At 38.4% G+C, this 27,320-nt stretch overlaps 1 protein-coding gene across 1 annotated transcript in view; it reads left to right on the top strand.

The window, feature by feature from the left end:
• ano3 (anoctamin 3) overlaps positions 1-27,320 on the top strand; it is a 56,846-nt gene that overhangs the window by 313 nt on the left and 29,213 nt on the right. The window contains exons 2-4 of the mRNA XM_036576016.1: positions 18,815-19,024; positions 24,729-24,859; positions 25,225-25,380. Coding sequence (XP_036431909.1) covers positions 18,815-19,024; positions 24,729-24,859; positions 25,225-25,380 — 497 coding nt within the window. The remainder of the gene's footprint in view (positions 1-18,814; positions 19,025-24,728; positions 24,860-25,224; positions 25,381-27,320) is intronic.

Below are 27,320 nucleotides of genomic sequence, written 5' to 3'. Positions count from 1 at the left end.
GTGTTTTCTCCTGTATATTACATTTTCTTTCAGACTATTGTGATACATGTAGAAAAATCTGTATAACACAGTCTGTAATGTATGAAAAAGTAGTTTATATGGCTTTTTGTCTCTCTTCAGTAAGACTGGCGTGCTGTAGCCCCCACTGTAGTGCGCCGTTTGACAGATAACAGTGTGATTTCATCAGGAGCATCTCCCAATGACATGCACACTGTCGTTGGCGCAGTATTGAAAGCTGTAGCTCTAACTGCATGAGACTACAGCCAGTAAGTCATGAAGAGCTCTTGATTTCTGCCTGGTTTAGGTGAGCTCGTATTTCCCCATTCAGCCTTAAATCTTGACGACTATTAGAGTGGTCTCTGGTATCAGAACCTCTTTTCCCGGTACTAGAAATGGAACTGGATTGCCACTGTCATTAATGGAATCAGTACCCACGCTAAGTGGTCATCTTCACATTAGGGTGCACTCTGCTGAAATGGCAGCTCTCAGGGTGACTGGTGCTGTGAGTGCAATTGAATTACTACAGCAGGGAGGAAGAGCGATCCCAGGTTAATTCTCCTGTGAACAGATGGAGAACAAGTTTACAAGGCAAAATTTTGGTGGTATGGCAAACATTAATTCTGTGCGGTGTCAGTTAACATCCCTGGCTCTTGCTTTACTGTGTAACTAGACGATACACAGTGCAAAAACCACTGAAACATCCACATATTGCAAGTCATGCAGCTTTCAAAACAAAGCCAAAGCAGGTTTTAATACAGTCAAACATTTAGTCTTATGCTCTTTCAAAGACTGCTTGCTTATTAATCATAATCACGAAAATGGCTTCTGTGCTACTGATCAGAAGGCTGCAAAGTACCACTTAGCCCTCTAACAGATCACAAACTTCATGGTATGCGGTGAGCTTCCAACCTCAGACGTCCCTAGTGAAGATATTTGTGGCTCATTAGATTAATCAAGGTATTTATATGATCAGGTCAACATCATGCAAGACATCGCAGGATGTATCAGTATATTGTGCCCTAAATACTAGATTGCTTGAAATTGTTACAAATGCATTGACCTGCTCATGCTCTACCCACATGTGTTCCTTCATAGCAACTGTTGCTAGGTCAGACAAGCTTTACAGATGGTTGGCAAGCTCCTATTCAATCTAATGAGTCGCTACAAAACAGTGAGTTACCAGTTTGAAATGCTGCTCTACTAAGCTGGACTGTGTCGTAGTAGCAAATCAGAACTAGTCAGATTCGAGACAACAAAGCATTTGCCATCATGCTAATGTTAGCTTAATTAATAAATAAATAAATAAATAAATAAATAAAAAACATCATCCTTCCTAACAGTGTAACTTTTCACACACATACAAAATGAATATAATTTGAAAATGATAATCTACTTATTTTGACTAAGATTGTTCTGTAAAGCTTGTCCAACATAACAACAGATGCTTCAGAAAACAAATTTGTGGGTGGAGCAGGGCCAGATCAATTCAGACAGACCCCATAAACAGACATAAAGCCAGACGTTGCTGCTCCTTCTTCTCCAGCCGTATGGTTTGTGCTTTGTCTTGTGTGCACACTGGACAGACTCTCATACATCCCTTGTCTAAGCTTTTGGGTTGAAGGCCTGCCATCCCTCAGATCTCCAGCTCAGAGCAGAGCGTCCGTCCACTGCTCCAGCCAAAGCACTTCTTCTCTCAGATCCCGCACAGAGCCACACTGGCACTCAGGCTGCCTCCCTGGTCATGCTGCATTTGGGACGTGTCTTATTGTTTATTGATCTTTGGCAGCAGCAGGCACATCGCGAGCCTTTGCCCTGTGAGGGAGTCGTGTATTTATAGCGCCACTCGACACTCTCCCACTCTCTCCTCACAGACGTACCTCCTTTACGGCCATCCGGTATTGATGGGCGAATGCATGCCCGGCTCATTGCAGGGCATTAGAGAGGCTCTAATGACCCTGTGGTTAATTATTTAGGGCTTTGCAGAGACTGAAGGCCAAAGTGCCCTCTCTAAGTGAAGCTGTGGCTGCGGTGGCTCCGTTGCTGTGGCATCTGCCGGTTAATGGACAGTAATGTGCCTTTTGCCTATGTTTGTGTTAGACACTGATGAAAATATAATGGGTGTTAAAGACTTGAATGGAAGAAATAATGCTGAGTTAGAGGTTCTCTTTATAGACAATAGTGCAAAGTAATCATGGCAATCTTTGGTTTATTTTAGTTCTATCCAATGGTGGTATGTTGTGGTGGGAATTTCTCTTGAAACTGGTCTGGACTCAGACTTGAGGGGTAATAACAGAGGGTATTTCATAATTACATCACTGTAGTTAGAAATGGAGCCAATGAATACCTCGAGTGTGGAACATATTTTGATTGGATGGGATTCCATTACTCCAGTGATCTCAGTGAATATCTGTCATGACTGTTGAGAACAATGTGATTTGCTTTCGTTTCTGGGGAATGTCTCCATAATGACTAAAGCAACAGTGATGCATCTTCCTCTCAAAACGCTGTTTTCAGACACTATAAAAAAAACACATTATAGGAATAGTCCAGCATTTTTCAACCTGCCGCATCTGTAACATACGGTTGATCACTACAGACAGTGATTTTAACATGTTTTCCTGCACATAGTAAAAGAACAGAAAGACATCTGACACAAAAATACAATTGGGTTATTCTCAGGAACATGATAAATAATGGGATGCAAAATTTTTTTCGAATGTTCAAACAACTCTACCTGGCTGAATGATTAAAAAATAAACCTGAATGATGTAGTTGATTTTAAATTCATATTTAGTCACATTTTCCAATTTAACTGGCCAGATTTTCAGTACTGCAACACAGTAAGACTTGAAGATAAGTAATATTTAAATAATGATGTTTTTAGTTTTTCTTTTTGTGATCTATATGCTTTTAAAGATAATTATTAAAGCAGTACTGTGCAAAAGTCTTAAGTACCTAAGCAAGTTATTTTGGTAATAAGTATGTTAGTTTAAAGAACAAAGTTTGGTTCCAGATTTCTCCTCAAGATGTAGGGCCATCGCAAAGATTTGTTAAATTCCACCAAAAGCACACTTAATTTAACCTAATGAAGGACTTACTAGCAAAGACAGGTATTGGATAATAACTACCCATAGCACTGGGCTGCCATAAGGAGCAGTATGGAAATTGTTTATACTAAAATTAAATAAAATTATGCTTGTTTATTGTAATATTGCTAAAGTATTTTCTGGGCAAATCTGATCAGTTAAAGCATTTAATTAGATATTAGTTAGATCAGTTTAAGCATTTAAATCTGTTTTTTTTTTTCATCTCATTTCTGCAATACATTCAAGATTTCTATTTCTGTTTGTGCCAAATTGCAAATTGTTGGTTTGGTTCTACTCCTCAAAGTTTACAAAAAACACTAAAGCTGCACTCCTTAGGATTTTTTTTTCTTAAAATGTAAAGAAGAAGTAGCATTAGGGAGAAAAGATGCTAAAAAATATATATATATGTATGTGTATATATATATATATATATATATATATATATATATATGTATGTGGGGAAAAAATCGATTCTTAGATGCATCGCGATGCAGACGTGGACGATTCTGAATATTTAATTTATAACGTAATGTTGACGGAACGCAAAAGGCGGAACTTGGAAGTGCGGAAGTGCAGCGCCCGGACAGTCTGTGGCGGCACATAACAAAAACACTACTGGATGAGCGAGAAATCCGACCAGCTCCCTCTGCATTAAAGCCAGGTTAGGTCAGGAGTCACAACCCGAATATTAAGAAGAGCCGTTTTGTCCTTTCAACAAAAATCAAACCACCTTGGGAGCCACAACATTTAATGTCCAGTATGTCTCAGTATGTGATAATGTCCTAGTATAGGCTAAACAATATAAACAAAAACACAGACTTGCTCTGCTCTGCTTTAAGCTTTAGCTCAGCTATAGCCGCTTTTCTTCCATCTCCGCCAGGAAACTTTTCCTTTTCCTTTTTAGTGTTTGACAGTCTCTCGTTGCAGATTTAACGTACCAGGAAACCAAGTGCGCTGCTTATAAATACAAACTTGTTGTTTTCTAATAAAAAAAAAAAAAATAAGTACTGGTAATCAGAATGTGCATTGTAGTGATGAGAACTGTGGAAAAAAATGGCAAAAAACATTAAAATGGACAAATAAATGATTTTAACTTTGCAGTGTTATATGGTACAACAATCATATGATGATTATGACAAGTATTTCAGAACATAGTTAGAGGCTAGACAGAACGACCCAATCATAGATATAGTAAGCAATCGATGCTCTTTGTTGAAGCAGGTGAACCGAGTGAATCTTGAGTGTTTGGCATGGTGTGTCCTCCAGTAGTAAATGACGTAATAGCAGGTACAGGAAATTGGATACTGTCACGCCTCCTGCTTTCTCCTCCCCTTCGAGGTGTTGGGGTTTCCTACATAACAATCTGATTTTCATCTGCCAGTATCATCTCAATCAGATTAAAAAGAAGGGTCATGCTACTTCAGCATTTGCTTTCCTCGTATATGTAGTGTTACTTAGAGCACACACATACATACACACACACACACACACACACACACACAAACAGTCACACGCACACAAATAATCTTACAGCTGGACTGCAGCCCAAACGAAAATGGGATTTTACAGTGTTTTTGCTTCTGGGTTTGGTGCAAAGGTGTGTGTGTGTGTGTGTGTGTGTGTGTGTGAGTGTATGTGCGTAAGAGAGAGAGAGAGAGAGAGAGAGAGAGAGAGAGAGAGAGAGAGAGGAGAAACACAGAGAGTGAGTTGAGGAGAATGATGAATATGAGAGGAGAGGAAGAAAGAGAGAGGGCTGGGTAGGTGATAGAAAAAGTCCAGAAAAAATGTGATTGGAATTTGTAAAGAGAGAGAGTGTTAGAGTGAGAGCACTTCTTGAAGATGTCATGCTCTTTAATGTTTTCCTTCTGGAAACATCATGATATGTCCTGGTTTGGTCCACAACATATTCTGTGCAGGTCCATGCATCCTTCGCTGTAGCACCTCCTTAATGAAATATGCAACAGCCTACTTTCAGAATCATGCCGCATATCGAAACTGTTTTTTTGCTCCAGCATGTCATCTAATTCGTGTGGTTTTAGGAGAGTTCTGTTGAAATGCCTAATTAATTTAATGCTAAATCCATAATTACTTAGCATTTTAGCAGAAGACCATGAAATTAATTCCTATGCCTTTGCTAATTGGTCTAAAGGATGATAGGCAGCTAGCGGAGGGTGATAGACTGCATAGGTATGCTGATGCTGTTATGCATAGCTAGAACACACTAACCATGAACCCTCATCTCCAGCCATGAACGAAAAGCTTAGCGCCAGACAATTGACACTCAGTATGACACGCAGAGCTGGCACGTGCCAATCAGGTGCCTCATGCAGAACTATATATTCTTCCTCTTAACACTTACCAAAGCAGAGAAAAATGTGTTTAAATCAGCCATTTCACCTGATACCATAGGCAGTTTGGAACTCTGTAGTGAGTGATGCAGCAAAGAATATGTGATTTTTACGCACTCAGCGGCCTCTCTCTGTGAGTTTGCATGATCTACCAAGTTGAGCTGTTGTTGCACAATAATAGCACTTACAGTTGACCAGAGCAGATCTAGCAGGTCAGAAATTTCACAAACTGAACTGTGGCAAAGGGGGCATCTTTTGACAGTACCACATTTAAAGTTACTGAGCTCTTCAGTATGACATATTCTACTGCCAGTGATTGTCTAAAGGGACTGTAGGGCGATGTGATTGATTTTATACATATACTGTTAGCAATGGGTGTGGCTGAAACACCTGAACTCAATAATTAGAAGGGGGTGTCCACATACTTTTGGCCATATAGTGTAGTTCTTGATGCTCTACAGCTGAGGTCTTCTTCAGAAACTTAAGGCCTATTTTGAGTTCCATTTAATTTTAAACACTTCATCTCATCAAGAGTGGATTTTACTAAAAGGCCAAAGCCCTACATTTTTTCTTTAGTTGTCTTGTAACATTTGTGTGATTTTATGTACAAAAATCAGTCTTGTTTTTTTTTTTTCATGGGCTGCTTTTGTGGCTTAGTTTCCGTACATGCACTGTATGGAATAAGGAGTGAAAGGTACATTCTGAAACTTTAACAGTGTTTATATGATATAGGCCATGTAACAGGTTATCTAACTACTGATGCTATAATATTTAGCCCTGGCTCGTCTGGGCAGTTGTCCGTTCTGTCCTGCCCAAGCGCTGACCCTAACAACATGATGACAATAGCATCAAAACTGATGTACTGCATGTAAAATAATAAAGACTGATTTCATGCTGAAGCTTCTGCTGATTGATGGGAGTTTTAGTGACTGGTGATTAAAGGGAAAAGAGTGATCATCATGATGACAGTTTCCCCAAATGATCATTTCTTGTGTGAAGTGACTCACAGAGTGAGACGACTCCCTGCTGAGGGGAGCTGTGATTTTGTCATTCCCTCGGTCTGAGTGTGTGTGTGTGTGTGTGTGTGTGTGTTGTACAACACCGTCTCAGCTACAGGCTCGCCACCTGTCCCCTTATGTAACCCACAGATGGGGGGATGAACATGGGCTATGTTCAGTGGACACACCAGGCAGTGTGACTGACTGTTTAAAAAAAAAAAGGAGGGCACACCTTCCAGATTTATTTAAAACTGCCTCAGAGATCACAGGACACAAATGATTACTATGCATGTAGAATAGAGTTTGAGTGGTTTGAGTTCCATCACACTAGCGAATATCTGTTATGTTTGTTGTTTGTTGATTTAAATAGGTTTATGAGGAATGCCTTCATGGAGACTGAAGTCATGTGTTTTTCGCTCAAAGCCGAGGTCTGAAGTCTTCAAAGCATGAGAAATATGACAGTATATTATCATTATTGTCATAAAATACATAATCATAATGTGCTTTTTGAGTATATTGTGGGTATCACAATTGCTTTACGAACACTGAAGAACTGCTTGTATTATAAGAGATTTGTGTATAGTTCAGCATTAGAACACCAAAAGGCGTGTTAAAAACAGTTGAGGAAATAAGCCATGAACATTACATCAAATGTACTTTAATACTGACAATTCCTTCTACCAAAAAAGTAGTAGCTTTACAGATAGATCCATAAAACTGTTACAATAGCAGGTTCAGCTCAGCACTTGCTAGATCAACATAAATGCTGTTTTGTTTACAACTCTGTAAGACATTTCAGCTCATCATATTTGCTGGATTGCATTCTGTTCATTTCTGGCTAGTTTGTTTAGTTGTTTTGCTGTTACAGCTACTGACTGAAAAGCTTACTTAAGGGCAATGACAGTTTTAGAACTTGATGTAGTCCTGCTGTCACACTTTTCTTCAGAAAATGCAAGTTAAATATTGCCTTAAATAAGTTATAAAATGTGTCCATTTTCTGTTTTGTGTATGCTAAAGCAGATACTTAGTAATAATCAGCCACAGTAAACAACTGGTGTATCAGCGGAACAAAACAATTATTTAAAAAAAAATGCACTAACTGCATAAACTCCATGGTAACAATTAGCTGATTGGATGACAGCTTATGATGTTGTTATCCAACCGTATTCATTTGTTTTTACCAGTTATTTAATTTTTTTCTTCCCGTTTCTTCTTAAAAAATCTTTCAACAGTTTTTTATTGGGGCACTACTGTTTTACTATTGCACTCTATCCATTTGAATTTCTTTGTTAACCTCTGAAAACGAAATATTGTGATACATACTGTCTTCATGTATCGTGATGTTTGATTTTGTTGCCAAATCACCCACCCTCCGTATCCAGCTCCCTATTGCAGCCGTTTCACATACTGCATACCAAAGAAACTCCAGCTACAGTGGATCTGTCGTGTTCAGTAGATGAGAGCGAAGAGAATAAGAGCAAGTGAAGTTAGAAATAAATTCAATGAAGCAGAGTTCAACAAGATATCAGCTGCCTGTGATTCTGAGTGGAATAGAATAATTTCATGAATCATAATGCTTTAATCCCTGCAGCCAGGATCAATGTGATGAGCAACAATAGTAGTTCAACAAGTTTTGAACCCCTACAGCTTTGTGTGTGTGTATGTAGTGGAAATTGGCCCTAGTATAATCTGCAGCACATTGACTTGTTGTGTACTGACTTAGTCTGCGTCCTAAGTAATCCGGGCAATGGAAGGTGGAGGGAGAGATAAATAATGATGAAGAGGCTAAAGAGTGGGGAAGAGTAGAGGGTGATCAGGAGATAAGGGGATGGAGCAGGAGGGGAGTGGTGCTGTGAGGAAGGAAGAGAAGCCCTTCTGAAAAGAACAGTGATACTATAGGAATTTATATAGACTTCCTTTGAGAATTTTATAGTAAATTTGGACAGTTACTGTAGTTTACTATAGGATACTGCATAAGTATTATAGACTATCAGACAGTACTTAATAGAGGTGAAAACATAGACCTCTGAAGTCGTGCATCACTTTGTAGTGGGTGTCATGCCCATGTTAGGAACTCTGGGTCTAAACTGTTTTTCTCTATGACAGAAATTAATGGTATTTTTTTTTTAATCACAGCTGTCACTCCTGTGGTAATAAAAAATGCTCCAACGCTGATGTGTTTTGTCCTGTGTAGAATTTTTCCTCTAAGTGTCACTGGATCCTCTGTACTATGAAGTCCTTTAGCAGTCAAAATGTGAAAAATGCCACATTTTGACTGCTAAACAAGCAAACTAATGCTCCTGCGCACTGAAATGACACTGCATGAAATTAAGTCTGCTATTATACTTCAACATTATAATATAACAACATTAACTTCTCAAGCTGTTGCGTAAAACTGCCAGTGCCTCTATACTCCCACATTTGACAAAGCTTCCTGGTTTGTGTGGGGTATTTTGGTGGGTTTCCCTGTCTTATGATGTTAATTCAGTGCTTAGCAGTGTTAGCTTGCATGTAGCAATAGGCATATTTGGGCTCCCTAATGACCTCATAATTCAGAGGATCTGGTAACATCCTGAGGAAAAATGTCACAACGTATTGGCCTTGGAATGTTTTAATTTACTATAGGCCAGCCCTTCTCAGTTTTTGAAAATCTCATTCATTTCTATCCTGAGAAAGGACAGAGCTGGAGATGATATTGGGGGTGGGGTAGGGGGGGGGTTGTTTGAGATGGAGAAACAGAAAAGGTGGGTTATTGCCAGAGCCAATAGCAGTGGACAAGTGTGAGGATTCTCTAATCTCTTCCACTGATGCAACAGTACGTCAGAAGCAGACTAGTGTAATGCCATCGTGAACTCTGTAAAGCGTGGGGAAAGCGCCATCTGCTACGTGATCAGCCACATGTCACCAGGCAACGCGTGATTGGCAGCTGTCATTGTCCAAAGGCTTTTGACTTCCTTGGATAATTTGGTGTCAGCACCCACACAGCCTCATATACTGCCATTCAGAAGTTTCATAATTGCTATTGCATTATTCAGTAATAACTTATACAGTGTAAATTAAAATACTCTCAGCACCAGTTTTTTTAAGATGTCTTAGTCAATATCTGATGTATTTTTGGAACAGGAACGTTTTCAAGTGATAACTAATATACTCTAATTATCTATTTACTATAACTTCTTGATTAGTTATTTTCCTCCAGATTTGATATCTGTTTTTGAAATTTAAGGCATTCTTGATGTTAATTTCATTATTACTTAATTCTCAATGCTCTACAGACATCTCAGTCATACAGAAAACCTCTTCACCCCTGTTTATCTTTCTGGACACATTTAATATGTCTGCTTCCTAATAATTAGTTGAAACCTATGAAGGTGTAGGGTATACCTGTAACCTGCAACAATAATGGTTGTTATATCTATTTATAAATGGGGATTCCACACTTTTGAAGATACAAAATCTTTTTTACAGTATATAAAATAGCTGTCCATTCACAGTGTCATGGCCATTCTAGCTAAAGCAATAAGACACAAAATGCCATGTGTTACATTGATTTCTATCATGGTTAAGGAATGTTGTTTGCTGCAACACAAAGCAAAGTGGTTTTATTTCTTTTGTAAAACACTCACTTAAAAAAAATCAATGTCAGCTCTATTTTTAATTGACATGCATTTTTTTTTATTAAGCCCATTTTCATCGTCAGTTTTTTTTTTTTAGTCCACCCTTTGTATATGAACACTCGCGTACAGTATGTATGGTGTTTGTGAAATGTGCTGCGGCGAGTGCTCACACAAAGACCTAAATTATAATAAACACACAAAATGTACTAAAAAGGACTATGACATGATGACTCTTGTGACTCTGTCTCCATATGCAAATATCCGTATCCCACATTGGCCAGAGCTTGTGTGTGAAAGTGTGTTGGACGGGTGATATTGGCGTCTGTACCATGTAATTAGGGCTTTATCTAATTCAGTTAAAAGTGCAGAGAGCAAAAGGGCCAGAAGATGGTGAGAAGAGAGAGATAGAACTGCATAATTAGGACTATATCTAATTACCCCACTATCTTGCCATGCTTCTTCATGCTCTTCATGCTCCCATGCTGTGGCTGGGAGCTGGCAGTGTGTTTTTTTTTTCCTAACAAGCTCATGCAAATCATTAATTCCCCAGGTAGAAGAATACAGTGTAGTTAGCACAGATCTTAAAACCTTAAAACCTTCTTTTCTTTTTTCTTTGTAAGTTTATAGGCTTTTACTCAATTTCTCCGTACAGCTGTCCCAATCCTGAACCCTTAATGTTTTGATGCGTTTTTCTCTTTGTGTTTTTCTCTTTTGCTTTATTCTTATTTATTTCTGCAACTTTGATCCAAAGCTCTGAGATATTTAAATAAGGGCTGCCTCCTAATTTTGAAGGGGATGTGCTCATTTTTCTCTGGGTTGTGTGTAACAGTTCCCTGGCCAGCACACAGTAATAATTATTATAAGGTATAAAGAACATAAATGTATACTTACAGTTGTATGCAAAGGTTTGGGCACCCCTGTTCAATGTTGTTTAAGTTTAAATAAGTGAACACACTTCTATAGACAAAACACTTCTCCACATTTTAATACGTAATTACTGTTTATTTGCTGAATTTATATCAAGGGAAAATAAAACATTACATTAAAAGTGCATAGATTATGGCAAATTTGATATTTTATTTTTGTCAATATACAAAAAAAAAAAATAGAAATAGACTGTGCAGATGCCATATTTAGGTGTGTTCTCCATAGAGGGCATATTAACTTATTTTCACTTGAAAAATCAGTTCATCGCACTACTGCATAGGATGTTTTTGACAGTTTCTGTCTGTCACTTTTTTAATATATTTTAAAATATTTTCAGGACATATGCAAGATGAAGTATTGCACATCTACGTTTTGAATTGTCAGCCTCCAAATGTCAATCTTTGGCCAATATTTTCTACCTTAGCTCCCTGGGAAGATGCTGAAAATGCTTCCTGCTTGCATGTACACATGACCCACAGTCATGAATTTATTGAGACCCCAGTCAAGCCGTTCCCACCAGTGTCCTACTTTCTTTGAGAAATGCACAAGTGATGAATAAAAGTTGAAATAGTGTGACCAGTATGGTATGACAGGAAATGTTTTGTTCTGCTGCTCATGCTGGCAAACCTCAAGGGCTCATATGCGCCAATCAAAAATTTAAGAACTAATTAAGAAAGTTCTGAGTGTTATAAAGGCCATGAGTGAAAAAAAGCTGTGACTGCCCTTTAAATTTTCATTTAAAGCCCTCTTAAGATTTAATACGTTAATTTAGGTTGTTTCTCACCTTGTTGATTATTTTAAGTGCAGGATGGCCCCTGAACCCTTCACACGTGCTTTTCGAGATCTAGATTGGGACCTGTCTGATCCTTAGCCAACAGAGATTGAAGCAAGATCTTAACTTCATATAAAAACTCTGCTTGTGAAGTAGCAGAGTACTGCAGTGTTAGACTCACTATTACTTAGTGGTGGGTGGTATTGATGATACTCGGTATCACAATGTTTTACAAATACACTGGCAGTCAAAAAGAACTACTCACGTGCACAAATGTCATACATTAATATTTGGCCACTGTTTTATGTTGTTTGTCCTGTCTGTTCACTTAAAGGAGGATGGCCACAACAAATGACAAATGACTGATATTCCAACAAGACTGTACATGAAACTACATTGCTCATTAAGAGAAAATCGGGGGCAATTTAAATCCCTTTCTTGTGGGGGTGCATTGGGAAATGTGTGTAGAAGAAAAGTCCAACCACTGTGGAGGGTCTGTGTACAGCAGTGTACAGTGTGTGGGAAGCAGTTCATTTAATTAAATTTCAAAACTTTAGGAAAGTATAACAAACAGTGTGGGCTCGTCTTCAAACTGAGGAGCAACAAAATCCCAGGAGGAAAAGCACACTCCTTGTAAGTGCTCTTGGCTAGCACATTATAATGAAATATTGTATTTTTATGTTGAATGTGCCAAACTAACTGAAAATGCAAATATTAATCTAAGGCAGATTTTCAGCCACTTCTTATTTTTGCTGTATCGCATAATGTATTAAATTGAGGCACCACTGTATCATATAATAGCAAATTACGAATTTTGTGAATCGTTACATCCTACCATCATTTAATAATACCATTAAAACTTAAAAAAATCACTGTTGTCGTGTAACATCAAAATACCAGTACAGACATATGGTCTAGCATAATATATTGTAGAACTGCATATAGAACGATAGAACTACAATATGCATGCTATACTCTTCTCTCTCTCTCTCTCTCTCTCTCTCTCTCTCTCTCTCTCTCTCTCTCTCTCTCTCTCTTCCTCTTCTTCCTCTCTCTCTCTCTCTCTCTCTCTCTCTCTCTCTCGCTCGCTCGCTCGCTCTCTCTCTCTCTCTCTCTCTCTCTCTCTCTCTCTCTCTCTCTCTCTCTCTCTCTCTCTCCCCCTCTCTCTCCCTCTCTCTCTCCCTCTGTCTCTCTCTCTCACTGGCCTACAAAATGTCTGTGTTAGTGAGACCGCTCTGTGTAAAGCTCCTAAGTGCTGGTGGCTGTATTGGAAGAGGGGGATGAATACATGAATAATGTAAGGTCTGGAGGGAGGAAACATGGAAGGTTATGGCAGTGGAACCCACTGACCTAATTTTCCGTTACACTCACTCCATATCCTCAAGGAGGGAAAGTTTCAGAGTGCACTCTCCACTTGTTTCCACTTTTAACACAAAGTGTTAGTTGACATTCTGTTTGGGGATTTTGCTTCTGGTGCTTTATTGTAGAGTGCAGAGAAGCTCAGTCTTAAATTGAAAGAGTTGCAATTCATTTTCACTTGACAATTTTCCAACCTCTCTTTATCCCTTAGAATTAAACAGGCTGTTTTTGTTACTATGCCATCAAGACTGATATATGTAAATGACCTCTGTTTATGTATACATGATCTGGCTGGCTTGTATTATGCCTTATTAAAAAGTAGTCTGAACTGAAACACCCTTTAAAACGTCAGCTCGAATAGGATGGGCTAAACTGCTATAGACTATGGACGATATGGGTATGGAAATCTACTGAATTGTAGATTTTGACACTTCTACAATGAGATCCAGACAAATCTTCAAGATAAAGTGCACATTTAGGGAGAACCAGTATTAAAAGTCCATTTTCATTATGACTAATCTTTATGTCTCCCCAGAACTGCATGATTTGTGTGAGTAAGTAATTATTCCTCTAATGACTTTCTAAGCCATTTTAATCAAAATTGTAGAATCCAAACATTTCTATGCATTGGCTAAGTTTGCACACACTACACATTGTTTCAACATCAAACACTGATCTCTTCTTTTGGTGCTGGTGCTGTTTTGCTGAGGTAATAACACTGCAGCTTATTAGCATTCATAATCCTCCATAATTCATGTTGATTCATGTTTTTTGATAAAGCAGATAGAGACTTTCTACACCTGATACTGGCTTTGGCGTTGTTGATGTGTAGCGTGGTCTGATTGTGGGGAAACAGTGGGGGAGGGAATGGAGGATAATGTGATTGTGAAGTGATGCTGTGTAGATATATGAGGAGCTGTCAGTGAAATGTGCTGCTGCACTCTGTAATGGGATTACATAAGAGTGTGAGAGAGATTGTTTCTCCAGTGCAACACTCCTTCTCTCTCTCTCTCTCTCTCTCCACCCCTCTGTCCCTCTATCAGTGTCAGTCTGTGAATCTGTTGGAACAGGTTGACTGTCTGGACCTCCTACATGGACACATTCCAGTGAGCAATAAACAACAAACACACACACACTTCATATATTAGAGCCCTCCCAAAAATCATCATCATAATCAGAGCTCAATCCTGCACCATGACCTCCCTCGGTGTGTGAGTGCTGTTTGTTTCAGTCTCTCTGTCTCTCTCTCTCTCTGTCTCTCTCTGTCTCTCTGTATGTTTCTCTGTTTTTCTCTTTGTTTGTCTATATACCTCTTTCCTCTTCTCTCTTTTACCTTTTTCTTTCTGTCTTTCTCTCCCTTTCTCTTTCTTTCTCCCTCTTTCTCTTTCACCCCTTCTGTGTCTGTGTATGTTTCTTTTTCACGTGCCTTTCTGTCCTTTTCTCTCTTTCTTTCTTTCTTTCTTTTTCTCCTTTCTCCTTCTCTTTTTGTCTCTCCCTCCCTCTTTTCCCTTTTATTATTTCTTTTTTCACTTGTAATCTCTTTTTTCTTGTGCCCCCCCCCCTCTCTCCCTCTCTCTCTCTCTCTCTCTCTCTCTCTCTCTCTCTCTCTCTCACTCACTCACTCACTCACTCACTCACTCACACACTCACTCACACACACACACACACACACACACCTCTGTATATAGACTCTCTGGTTGTGTTGTATTATGATAGCACAGTGTGTGTCACTGTCTATTTATCCGTCCTTTAGAAACGCATGTTCACACGTGCTCACGCTCACACGCTCACACACACACTCGGGCACACACACAGGGAGGATTATGTTTATCATGATAAACCAGTTTTATCCAGCTCGCTCTCTGGCCCAAAGCTAGATTAAGAGTGTGATTGCACATTAGATGAATCCTTATATACTATTTATGAATATAAACTTACACAACATGGAGCCCAGAGGTCTCTGAACTCCAGCACATTGAATTTGAACTGAAACAGTGCCTGTGCAGGTTTGTACATCTGTATCGAGTGAACTGCACAGAAATTCTAAGTGTGTTTATTCATTACATTATTAGGGTTGTCACTATCAGTTATATTAGTAATCAAGTAGTCAACCTTTTTTCATGCTTTTTTAAGGCCAAACAACAACATTGAACTAACCTGAACAATAACAAACCATGTATAGCCTTGGCAAAAGATAAACAAGGAGGCCATTCAAAAGACTTAAAACATTGTGTCTATAAATGGCTTTGATTCTGACTGTAGAGAACAATAAAAGAATTCAAAATATGCAGTATCATCTTGCTAGTTGCCAACCAATCACTGCCAGTTTGTTGAAAAATTGAATTTTAATCAGTTATATTTGTAAATTGATTAATCAGTGATGTTTGGGTAATTGTGTCAGCCATAAACATGTTGGAGGCTATAAAGATAGTGGGGATGGAATAATTAATTTTATTTAGTTGTTGATTATTACTTCAATGAGAATGAGAATGGCTCTTAGTGGGGATGCACTTATCATCCATTTGTATGGCCGATTCCGATTTCTTTACACTGTAATTGACCGATGCATGACCAAACCACAGCTGTTCTGAGGTCAGCTGAGAACCAGTCACTGCTAATTGGGTAGTTTTGTTACTTTTTTCCCCACATTGAATCTCATAAAACTCTTCCAAAACTTCAGAGGACCTCAGTGTCCCAACCCTAGTTACAAACATGACAGGCACTGATTACTGAAGCAATTGCAGATAGCAACGGTTGCTAAGCAGTTGTTGGAGGGTTGAGGAAAAGAAATAGAGGAGCTTGTCAGATTTTGATTGGCCATAATACAGTGACAGCGCTCATAGGAAACACATAATAAATATTCTGTCCTCATTTGGGTGGTCTGTGACACCGTCGCTGCACCCCTAAGTAGACTGTATTATCGTATCGGCACTGTTACTACATTTAATCTCATGAATGGACAAAAGTGAAACTACCAAGGTCTGGACCTCAGTGTCCTCATACCTAGTTACAGCCATGCTTACAGGTGCAGGTACAGATGTAGCAGCAGCAGCATTTAAAATCAGCGTGAGTGCACTTTCCTGGGTCACGTTTTAACGTCACAAAATTTCAACACAGTTTGGCCAAAGTAAAAATAACAAATCAACCTAAAATTTCGCCAAACCAATTGTTCACCCCCAAGTCTTCTGTGTCACCTGACTGTGGTGTAAACCTGATTTAAGGCCTGTGAGGACCTTGTCCTTTTGTGAAGCTTAATGAAAAAGGCAGTAACAGTCAATTCCTAGAGAGAAGACTCAGACAGATACAAAGCTAAACCTTTTGAAACAGCGTATCAGTGGAGCTTCTGAACAGATGCTGTTTGCCATAGAGCCAAGAGAAGTTTGAGGAGACACTCCAGTATGTGAGATTTATGAAGCCGTTGTACTCAGCTCGACTCTCTGGAGGAATGTCAGGAAGTCCTGTCCAATTTCGCATCCCTATGAAAACATCAATTACATACTCCTATGCAAATGCCTTCTGAACAGTGTCCAAGTGCTGTTTACTGTGCTGTGACAGCCCGTTTGGCTCTTCTGCTCTGTACACACAGCAGAGAGTTTGATTCCTGTAACGGTGGAGGAGAGAAGTGTTATTGATTAAGGCCTCATTGTGTTGGTGAAACTGTAAGAGAGGCTTCAGTAGAGGCTGCTTTAGTGCTGTAAACACTCACAATTACACACACTCACTGCTCACAGCGCTCACCTTATGAGGGGATAAGCAAGAGTGTCACTGTTATCGTCATAGACGCCTACATACTATTAGTCCTCCAGATGGGTCTGTGTTATTTTTTACTCATTCTGTTTCGCCTCTTAGCAACCATTTCAGTAGTATTTCATAATTAAAAAAGTAGAAGTTCTCAGCCCCCCAACTTTCTCTTAAGTGTGCCCCAAATGTACCACATTTTCAATCCAGGTTAAAAACATTAACATGAGTTCTAGGACTTGTGCTTCATTTTTACTGCACTTTGTTTTAATTTCTTTTTATGTTTTTTTTTTCTATATTCTTATTGCACTTTGCTCTCAATGAGCTAATTTTAATAACACTTTAGTCCTTTGTTTTAAATTTTATATTCCAGTTAGTTTAAATTTCCTTTTTTGTTTTTATTCTACTTATATAGCCATATTATTTAATATTATTTAATGCTTTTATTTTTCTTTGTTTGTTGAAGCACTTTGAATTGCAGCTGTGTGTGAATGGTGCTATACAGATAAACTTGCCTTGCCTTGCATTACCTTGCATTTCTCTCTCTTTCTTTCTGTCTACCTCTTTCACTCACTGTCTTTCTCTCTCCCCTCTCTCTCTTTCTCTTAATTTCTTAGTGGGAAAAGCAAAGTTAGCAATTTGGAAGTCCTTCAGATTGGCTGAAGGGCAGGAGGTGGATGTTTTAAAATTGTTCCAAGCCTCAGTGGAATCACACATTGGAGTAGATTTTTTTTTTCTTTTTTTCTTTTTTCTTTTTTAAGTACTCATAATATTTCTGGTTCTGAGAAAAAGTGATGTGCTGGTCAAAGTGTTGTATCTGTTAGTGATACAGGTTTGATTTCATTAGTAAATCTTTACTCTTTGGGGACCCTCATTATTATTAATATTTATAATGAAGTATTAGATTTTTTCTTTACTCTACATATAAAATATTTTAAATAAGTGTTTTAAAAAAGAGGTTTAAAAGTCTCTCTCTCTCTCTCTCTCTCTCTCTCTCTCTCTCTCTCTCTCTCTCTCTCTAGCTATGCTCCACCAGCTGCATGCTTGCACAACAATGAATTTTTATTCCCCTATTCAGGTCCTTTTATGAGTGGGTTTTCTGTAAGGCTTTCCCCATTTAAGACAGGGAAGAGAGGAGGGAGAGAGAGAGAGACGGGGTTCAGAGTAGAGTCTGCAGAAATGAGAGTGAGATTAATGCAGCAGTTCTCGGAAGGTCATGATGAGGAGAATTCTGCAGTAGAAAGTAGGTGAAGCCTGAGAAGGGCCATGTTCTCCTCTAGTGTTCTCTACTAGTGTTCTCCATTAGCGGTCTCTGTTACCAAAGCAACAGTGTCATAACTATAAAACTATAAATCAACACACCAGGAATGTCTCCATTTCTTCTCTAATTTAGCAGTCTGCTAGACTTCAACTTGCAGTATGAAGATCGAAATCTCTCATCTTTCACATGTTGCCTGCTGAAATGACCTTGAAATGGAGTTTTGCTTTTCTGCGTATCATATTGTGGAATGATTTTTAATTGCAGTCGGGGCTATTAGCCTTGCATTATTTTGCCAGATGGGACACCAACTAGCAGATGCTGCCTGTCCTTCTCTAGAGTATTAAGACTCAACACATGAGGGATTTAGTCATGATTGAGAGCTTTCTCACAACATCTTTGTTATGACTTTAATGTAAGCATTGGGATTTTTATAAGAAGGGGCAGTTAGTAAGCATAGACTGATACTGCATTTGCCTTGCAAAAACTACACAGTACTGAACTACTCAGGGAGGGAGATGATTCCCTCTGCGGAGAGTGTCTGAAAAGATGCCTCCAGCACATGCTACTCCATTTAGTTAATGTTGTGCATTCGTTTTAGTTAACTTATGGAGTCTTTTACTTAAGCTGTGTTATACTTTTCTAAAATGGCTTGCTAACTCTCTCTCTCTCTCTCTCTCTCTCTCTCTCTCTCTCTCTCTCTCTCTGCAGGCATGCACACCAGCATTAGTGAGATACTGAAGGAGAAGACTCTGAAGCCGTCTCGTCGCAGTCTGCCCTGTCTGGCTCAGAGTCAGACACATCCTCACAACCTTAACCACTTCCTCTCTGTGCCTCTGAGTCCGGAGCCCAAAGCAAACGCAAACACAAACACCAACAGCGTCAGTGCCTCCTGCACACACATCACCACTCCACCTACAGGTACTCTAACACACACACACACACACACACACACACACACACACACACACATCACATCTCTGCCCTCAGGTTACAAACAGACTGACTACCTGTTACTGCTTATTTGCATCAACTCCACTCAGCTTTTTTTTAGTGGTTAGAAAATGCTTATAATTTATGCTGTAAAATTAATTTCACCCTTTAAAACCTCTTTAGAACAGTTTGAACATTTCATAATTTGAACACTTGACAGCAGTTTTGGAAAGGTTCTTAAGTGCCATGTTTGGACTTTCGGTGATCAATAGTAATTTCACATTATTGCCCACAATGCAGTTCTGGCTAGAATATTAGCTAGCTAAATCACCTTCCTGAAATCCAGCCTGCCCTTACACCAACCAGTGCTCCACTTACAGCATCATCAGTAAGTGCCCCTGTTCCATTAAACCTTCTGCTCCCAGTGGAGCCTCGTATACACATACACACACACACACACACACACACACACACACACACTGCTGAGAGTGCTGCTGACTGCTTCAGACGCTCTTTCATTCCACAGGTGACAGAGGCCTGGTCCTAGATCTTTTTTTTATGGAAATCGCAATTAAAAGACTGCAATTTTTTTACTTATAGCCTACATTATGAAAAACATCATCCCAAGGTTGAGTAGGATAAGTTAACACAGAGGACACAGAAAACACAGAGCTTGCGAAGCACTTCTAGATAAGTTAGACCAATCAGAGGCAACCAAACCTCCATGTGTTGTGACATGACAACCACAACTTATTTGCTGTCTGGCAAACTACATTTAGGGGTCAAGCCTCAAGCCAGAAAGAGTGGATATCCTGGTCTTTTTGGCCATAAAAACAGGCCTTAATTGAAAATAATAGTAATTTAAATTGGCATTGCAATATTAGTTTGAAAAATCGCTATTGAATATTTTCCTCAAATCGTTCAGCCCTACCTGGTCTGGTGTTTCCCAGTATATTTAGTCCCATTTAAATAATTTCTAATTTCCATTTTGGCCCATTTTAATTTCAAATATCAAAATATTTTACATCGTTATTTATAACCATGCGTATCAGCTGATCCTCAAGCTTTCAGTATCCTATCAGAAAAGAAAACTGTGGTATCATGCATTTCTAGTATTGTGTTATTGTGTTTTTGTCTTGTATGTATGTGCTCCCAGCTTTGACTAATTTTTTGTGATCAGTGACAACAAAGTGGAATCTATTTTCATCTGTCAGTTATGCACTTAGTTGAATGTTATATACAATCTCCAGTAAGCATAATGTGACATTAAACTTAAAGAATATTTTTCAGATAGATTTCAGAGATTTTGAAGAATTGACAGACATTCTGTTTCATTAGTTCACCGTGTTGATGGCATGTCAGATTTGTGGCGGCGATTATTATTTAAATGCTGGGACACATACAGGGATTTCATGAGGTGTAACAATAGTAGCTGTTTGGCCTAAACCAAAGAGCATTGAGTGATCAGATCTTAGTACTCAGATATGGTGAGCCTTCATGCTAATGTTTCATGTGTATGGTTAGGACAAGGACACAACCAGAATAATAATTTTGTAACCAATGCCAATTTTAAGGAGCTTAAAAGTACCAATAACCAGTAATATTGGTTGACATAATTTACTGTAATATGGTCAAAAAGTAAACAGACTCGACTGCCAGGTTTGTTTTAAGACAACTTATTTCACAGCTTATTTGTGTTAACTCAACTTGAGGGCATTGGTGAACTCATATTCCCTCAAATTGAGTTAACTCAAAAAATATATAAGATACTTTTTTTTTTTTTTGCAGTGTAAAAAGTACTAAAAGGTGCTTCACTGAGTGATGTGTGTCAGTTGTCAGATATGATTGTCAGTTGTAAGTAGTCAAGTAATTTAAGCTATCTATATAAATATACTAGCATGGAAGCAAAGTTTCCACAATTATTTGTATCTCTTGCTTACCCAGCTAACTGTAAGCTTTGTTTGATTTAAACTTGCTGGCAATGGCAAGGTAGATTTTTTTTCCTTCTTTGGTGACTCTCCCATGGCTGGTTTATGTGCACACACAGATGCATACATTCTTATTTGTGACAAGATTGATCGTTTGCCTTTTTTCCCCGCACTCAAGCATCTAAGACAGATAATGGTACAGTAATAACTCAGAAGTTGTTAGGGGGCCTCCTGACGACCACTTGGCCCTAAGCAGCTGCTTATCTTGCTTATTAGGTAGAGCCAGCACTGTTTTTCATCATGTTAAACGTTAGGTTTGGATGCATTCTTTGTGTTTTTCTTATTCTAACCATTATGGTGTTTTGTGTTACTGTCTTACTGTATTGCAGGTGGTGACTGTCAGCCTAGCAGTCTTTAGAGAGTGTTACAGTGTTCTGTTTTTACAGTATAAAACAGCACACAAGATGCTGTTGTCAGTTTATTTCTGCTTATCAGACAACCAGTATATCGGTCAGGACCTGGTTAGGACATTCTAAAAATAGAGAAAGGCAGAGTTAGGGATCTGATATCAAAGTGGATTTGACAGTGGAGGCCGGACTGCAGAGCAGGGCATCAAGGCTATTGATCGACGGAGCAGCTCTGATTGCTGTTTACCTGATACCTTTATAGATTTCTTTTACTTAAAGACCGGGCTTCTGTTTAATTCCCTCTAGCTTATCATGTGTCTACGGGCGTAAATTTCTCCTAAGAAAAAAGCCCTGCATGGTGTGAATCCAGAAAATTGGGTAGTGAGTTAATTGCCTTTGTCATTTAAGATTGAGTAATAAGTCACTGCCGAAAGCAGTATTGCCAGAAGGGTGCAAGAAGCCCTGCTCATTTGTTTCTATCAGCATGTGCTCTCAAAGAACATCTATATTCATTTGAACATCTGGTGTGCTAGCAGCCCTAATGTTCAAAAATGACCTTTTTCTTTTATGAAGCACATATTATATGTTCTGATATCTGCTGGTGTCTAGCACTGAGGGAATGCTGCTGTTGCACAGAGTGAGTTGACTTTTATACAACCAGAATGGTATATTGATGAAGTTAGTTAGAGGGAGGAGATAAATCGATTAGACTAGAGTCAATTATGCGTAAGGAAGTGCGAAGACACTTAATAAAAGGCCTGAATGTTGCTGTTCCATTGACACTCTTTAGAGGATGCTGAGAGCATTATATCATGTTACTGTACTGTTTTAATGGTCAGTGTCATAAATTACATATACTCTCATTCTGGATTTCTTCTTGCAGGACTGACTTTAATCGATTGTAAATGTGACACATACTAAGCAGTACTGTTGTAGTGTTGTAGCTTTTTTGTTTTGTTTTTGACCTCATTGTCATTTTCTGCAGCATCATTACCACCAACATGACGAACCTTCATCATTCAGTCATTGTCATGCTCACCCTCATCTCAGAGTCTTCTTTCTTCCTCTGAGGTGTGCACACAGTACTGAGTTGCATATCAAGTACAAACATCAAGCCTCTTCTCACTTCATCATGATCAGAAGCAGGTTGTTAATGGCAGCAGGGATGCTGCTGGGTGTTAGGCTCGGCTTCAGATAACGAGCACGCTGTTAGCTTCTCTCTGGAGTCCAGAGGAGAGAGAGTGCCCAAAGTCACAGACCAGGCCAAAGACAGCAGAGGGCAAAGGCAAATTGATGTGCCTTTAAACTTAAATCAGAGCTGTGCGTGTTCTTGTGTGTTTGTCCAGTACCAAAGCACACAGAATCATGTTAAGACACTTGGTCAAATCGCTCTTACAGGAGAAGATCTTGAAAAAATTCTGCGTAGTTTATTTGTTGAGATGTAAACAGAGTAATTCAGAGCAGTTTCATGTCAAATTGTGCGTTGTAGAGAAACCTACTGACTCAAATGTCTTTACCATGTTGGTGACACAAATGTAGCCTATTTATTTACTATTTAAAATGATCAGTGAGTGTACATGTGTTTCCTAATTTTTAACATGTAATGTTGATGATGGTAAAATAGTAGTAAATCTGAAAAAATATGTTTTATTTGGAGACTGTTTTGTCTTTGAAGGTCCTGCATGTATTTCCCTGCATGAATGGATTGAGCAAAATATGTTTTAAGCCAAAACCATCTCAAAATATTGTGACACAATATCTCTGGCATCAGTCAGCATATAACCATTGTAAACATTTTATATAATAACTTTCTGTAAGGAAGCTTTTAGGGGGAATAAGCTCTTCAGACGTCTGGTTCCTATCCCCACTGTTGTGAACAGTAAGGTTCTCTTGAATGGTGTATTTCACGTCTAATCACTCTGACTTCATTTACATTCTAATGATTCAGTTATACAGAAATTTTGAAAGATTGGTGGAATCCCCCTTTAACGCTGTGTGATATCTGACATCGGGTCTGCACCAATACATTGTTGGTTAACCATTATGACTTATATATCGCTCACAATTTATTATTTCAAATCCGATCACAATGTTTTTACAATGTTTTCAAATCCGATCACAATGTTTGTTTTTTTTTCCATATGTTTCTGTAGGTGTTTTGATGAATTAAGGTATTCATAATCCAGTTATTTTGTTAATTTTATTATTAAATAATTTCTGGTCACATACAGTGTTTTCATGAGGTACGACTGTTTTGGCCTGAGAATGTTGTGTAATCTAACCTTAGTACTCAGATATGATGAGATTTTATTATAATATCTCATGTGTATGGTTAAGACAAGTGCTTCATGTGCTCAAATCCCACTTTACTCAGCCGCAGACATTCTAACTGTACCTGAAGCATGACGAACAATACAATAATTTTGCGATCAATACTGATGTTAAGGAGCTTAAACCTACCAATAATATCATAATATTGATTGGTATTATTGATTGTAATATGCTCTTAAATTAAACTACACTGTAAAAAATGTGTCAACTTAAAATTTTAAGGCAACTTCACATCTTATTTGAGTTATTTGTGTACCTCAATATGAGGGCAGTGGTGAATTCCTATTATTCCCTCAGGTTAACTCTAAAAAGCCATTAGGTGTGATGCCTTAAAATTTCAAGTTGATGCAACTTTTGTTTTTTCTTCCTTTGTAATAGTCTTGCTAAATGGCACATTAAAAGACCACTTCTATGAATTTTCTTTTTTCTGATGTACATTGTTGTGACTTGGCTTTACACATACAAGAAATAGTAATGCTACATTATGAGTAATATCAGCTTTATTAAAGAAATAAAAATGTGATTTGCATTATACATCTGCTGTTATTCTTTTCAGAAACTTATTATATCCAATATCGTTACAAATGGATATACAGCATTTTGGAATGAAATCCTTCATTTATTAGAAGTGCACTTATGGTGAATTGTTACTATTTTTTTTATAAATAAAATTCTAAATTGAAAACAAGAGACAGCTGGCCGTTCAGTACAATGTCTCGTGCATTCTAATATTGGTGCATCCCTAATACATATGTACCAATAGGTTGTGCTGAGTTTTAATTAATATGCATTACATGGCTGTTGGAGATAAGAGATTTTGTTCCAACAGTAATGTAATGCATATTAATTAAAACTCTTTACATTTTGCGATGATGAACGGACCAATGGAAATAGTATTTTTGGACTGTTTCCACTGGTCTGTTCATCATCACAAAAGACCAGCTGGTTTTAATCAGGTTTTAATCAGACAGTGACAATTTGCAGCAAATGAAAAACCTTTCTTGGCTTTTTGTATCTCTTTGGTAGATGCTACCAAGGATCAGTATGTTGAGGAGATGGAGACAGGAGCCTATGAGTCCAGAACCGATGAATCTCTCCTCATCCAGCAGAAGCCTGTGTCCAGAGGGAAGCTGGAGGCTCGTACAGACTCTGTTCGGGTACAGCACCGCTCCTCTGCCTCCACTTCACGCACTCTTTCATGTGCTCCATTCCCACTTTACTCAGCAGCAGACGTTCTATCTGTACCTGGAGCATGACTAATCATTAGTGCTTTGAGCTCTGTCTGTCTGTTATTATAAGATCTCAAAGATGTTAGTAGTCAGCATCTTTTGTAATGCGTGGTTTCAATCTAGAACATATTCTGCTTTGTTGCATTTCTTTGCCATGGAATCTAAAATAGAACAAGACAAAGTACTTTTAAAATTTTGCTGACATTTATTTGACTGCTGTGTCATCACTGAAGATGTGATTCAGTTTGATGAAAGAATTTTATCCCAGGGTTTATGCGTATGATAATTTCCAGGGGAATAATGCACCAACCCCTTCTGGACTTACGTTTCGAGATGGGAAGAAGCGAATTGACTATATCCTGGTGTATAAGAAGTCCAGCCCTCAGGTCGAGAAGAGATGCACTTTCGAGAGGAACCTGCGTGCAGAAGGACTGATGCTTGAGAAAGAGGTACAAACAGATATTTCTCAGCTCACATCTCCAAGCTATTTTGGCCTCCTGCTGTATTACTGTATTACTTAATAGAAGGTACTTTTTTGTAACACCAAGAATTCAGGTGGCTGTCGTTTTCATGAGAAAAAACGTTGACTTTTATGACTTAACGTTCGCTCAGTTGACAGTCGGTGAGTCAGAGAGTTATTTGTGTTTTGAGAGAGTGAAAAGTACAGTGGCCTCCAGAATTATTGGCAACCTTGGTATATTTCAGGGGAGAAGGCTGTGAAAAAACAGCTCAGTCTCAGACTGTGGGAGAAATCTAACCTTTTGGTGAAGGAATATTATTCCAATCAATCTCAAAAGCACAATAATTACTTTATGAATAAATTGTACAGTATTCCCACTTATCTTTATGAGTTTTTGGGAACTTGTAAGTGCTCTTCCATGGCTTTTTGTTGCACTAGGGTATAAATATGAGGTGATATGCAATCCCAACACGCTTAGTGATCCATCAGCATAGGGAAGATTAGAAAATACACAAATGATCCTTACAAATCAGGTATTGAGCTGTATAAGTTGGCTTAATGCCTGGAAATACACATATTCACTAGCAGGGCAATAATAAGAAACAAGAGTTGTGGTGAGCATGTGTGGTAAAAGGCACAACTGCATTTTATCAGTGCAGAAGATGGTTAAAAGAGAAAACTTTCTGCGTGGAACACAAAGTCAGTTGCATCCTGGAGTTACTATTAGATGTCACCTCCTTGCCAACAAACTACTGATACAGTTTACCAGAAGAAAAGATCTGCTGTCATCAAAGTGCAAATAGACCTGGAGTTCATTAAACATCACCAGGACTTTAACTGGAACCAGGTTCTTTATTTCTTTCAACAAGTTCCAGAGCACAAAAAGAAAATGCAGAGAAGAACCTAATGCTCACTGTGAAATATGGTGGTGGATCTGTTATTGTAGAGCTGTTTCCTTCCAAAGGCCTGAACATCTGTCTGCCTTGAGATTTAGATTGTGGAGATTCCAGCAGGACAGTGATTCAAGATCTAAGGCCATTGTGAGCAAAGACAACCATGGATTAAAGACTAGAGAGGTTTTGTGTGGAGAAATGGTTTCGGATCCCTGTATATATGTTCTCTCTATCATGTTCTGCCAATTCATTTTAATAATTTTTGATTGTTTGATGTTTCATATTCTTATTTTAGTGTAAGGTCAAGTTGACATTTTCAATAACCTTGGCATTATTTACAGCCTTTTTGTTCGTTTTTACTATATGCTAATAATTCTGGAGGGTGGATGCTGTTAAAGAGGGGATGTAATGGAAGTGGGATGTAGAAATGAATATCAGATTGGAAGAAGAGGTGAGGTAGGCAGCTGCTTCGGTACTTGCAGTGTGGTTCTCAGGGTTAAAGTAGCATAAGCCAGCAGTATACAAATAACAGTACAAAATAGATCTACCACAAAACAAGCTGTTATAAATATATTTAATAAGAACTCTCTCCATGCGTCTCAGCATCACTGCACAGAGTGAGCCTATAGTGTTGCTGACTGAACACACAGAGATGCACAACGAGTTCTTTTTCAGTGTGCTTAAAAGATTGACAGCGTGTTTGATGGTTGTTCTATAAAAAGTACATGAATCATTCTACCAAATTAGTTCAAAGTCAGAGTTGAAAACACATTTTGCACTTTTAACTGACTTAGACTAAAATCTTTTGGTTTAAATGATCTTATGCTGTAATTCTGTTTATTTTATTAAAATAAATTATTGAACATTTCATTTTGTCACTAATAATAACACTACCTGGTTTGGATGACTGTTTGGATGGTTTGGATGACTGTTTCGGTAGTGACAAATTTAGCTAATTTTGAGGATAACTCAACAACACTAGCCAGTACACAGCTAGCGGACACAGCTTTGAACAGTTGTACATACATAAAATCAT

Source organism: Colossoma macropomum, unplaced genomic scaffold (assembly GCF_904425465.1).
Source record: "Colossoma macropomum unplaced genomic scaffold, Colossoma_macropomum, whole genome shotgun sequence".
Lineage (NCBI taxonomy): Eukaryota > Metazoa > Chordata > Actinopteri > Characiformes > Serrasalmidae > Colossoma > Colossoma macropomum.
This window is presented reverse-complemented; position numbering and strand designations above follow the sequence as displayed.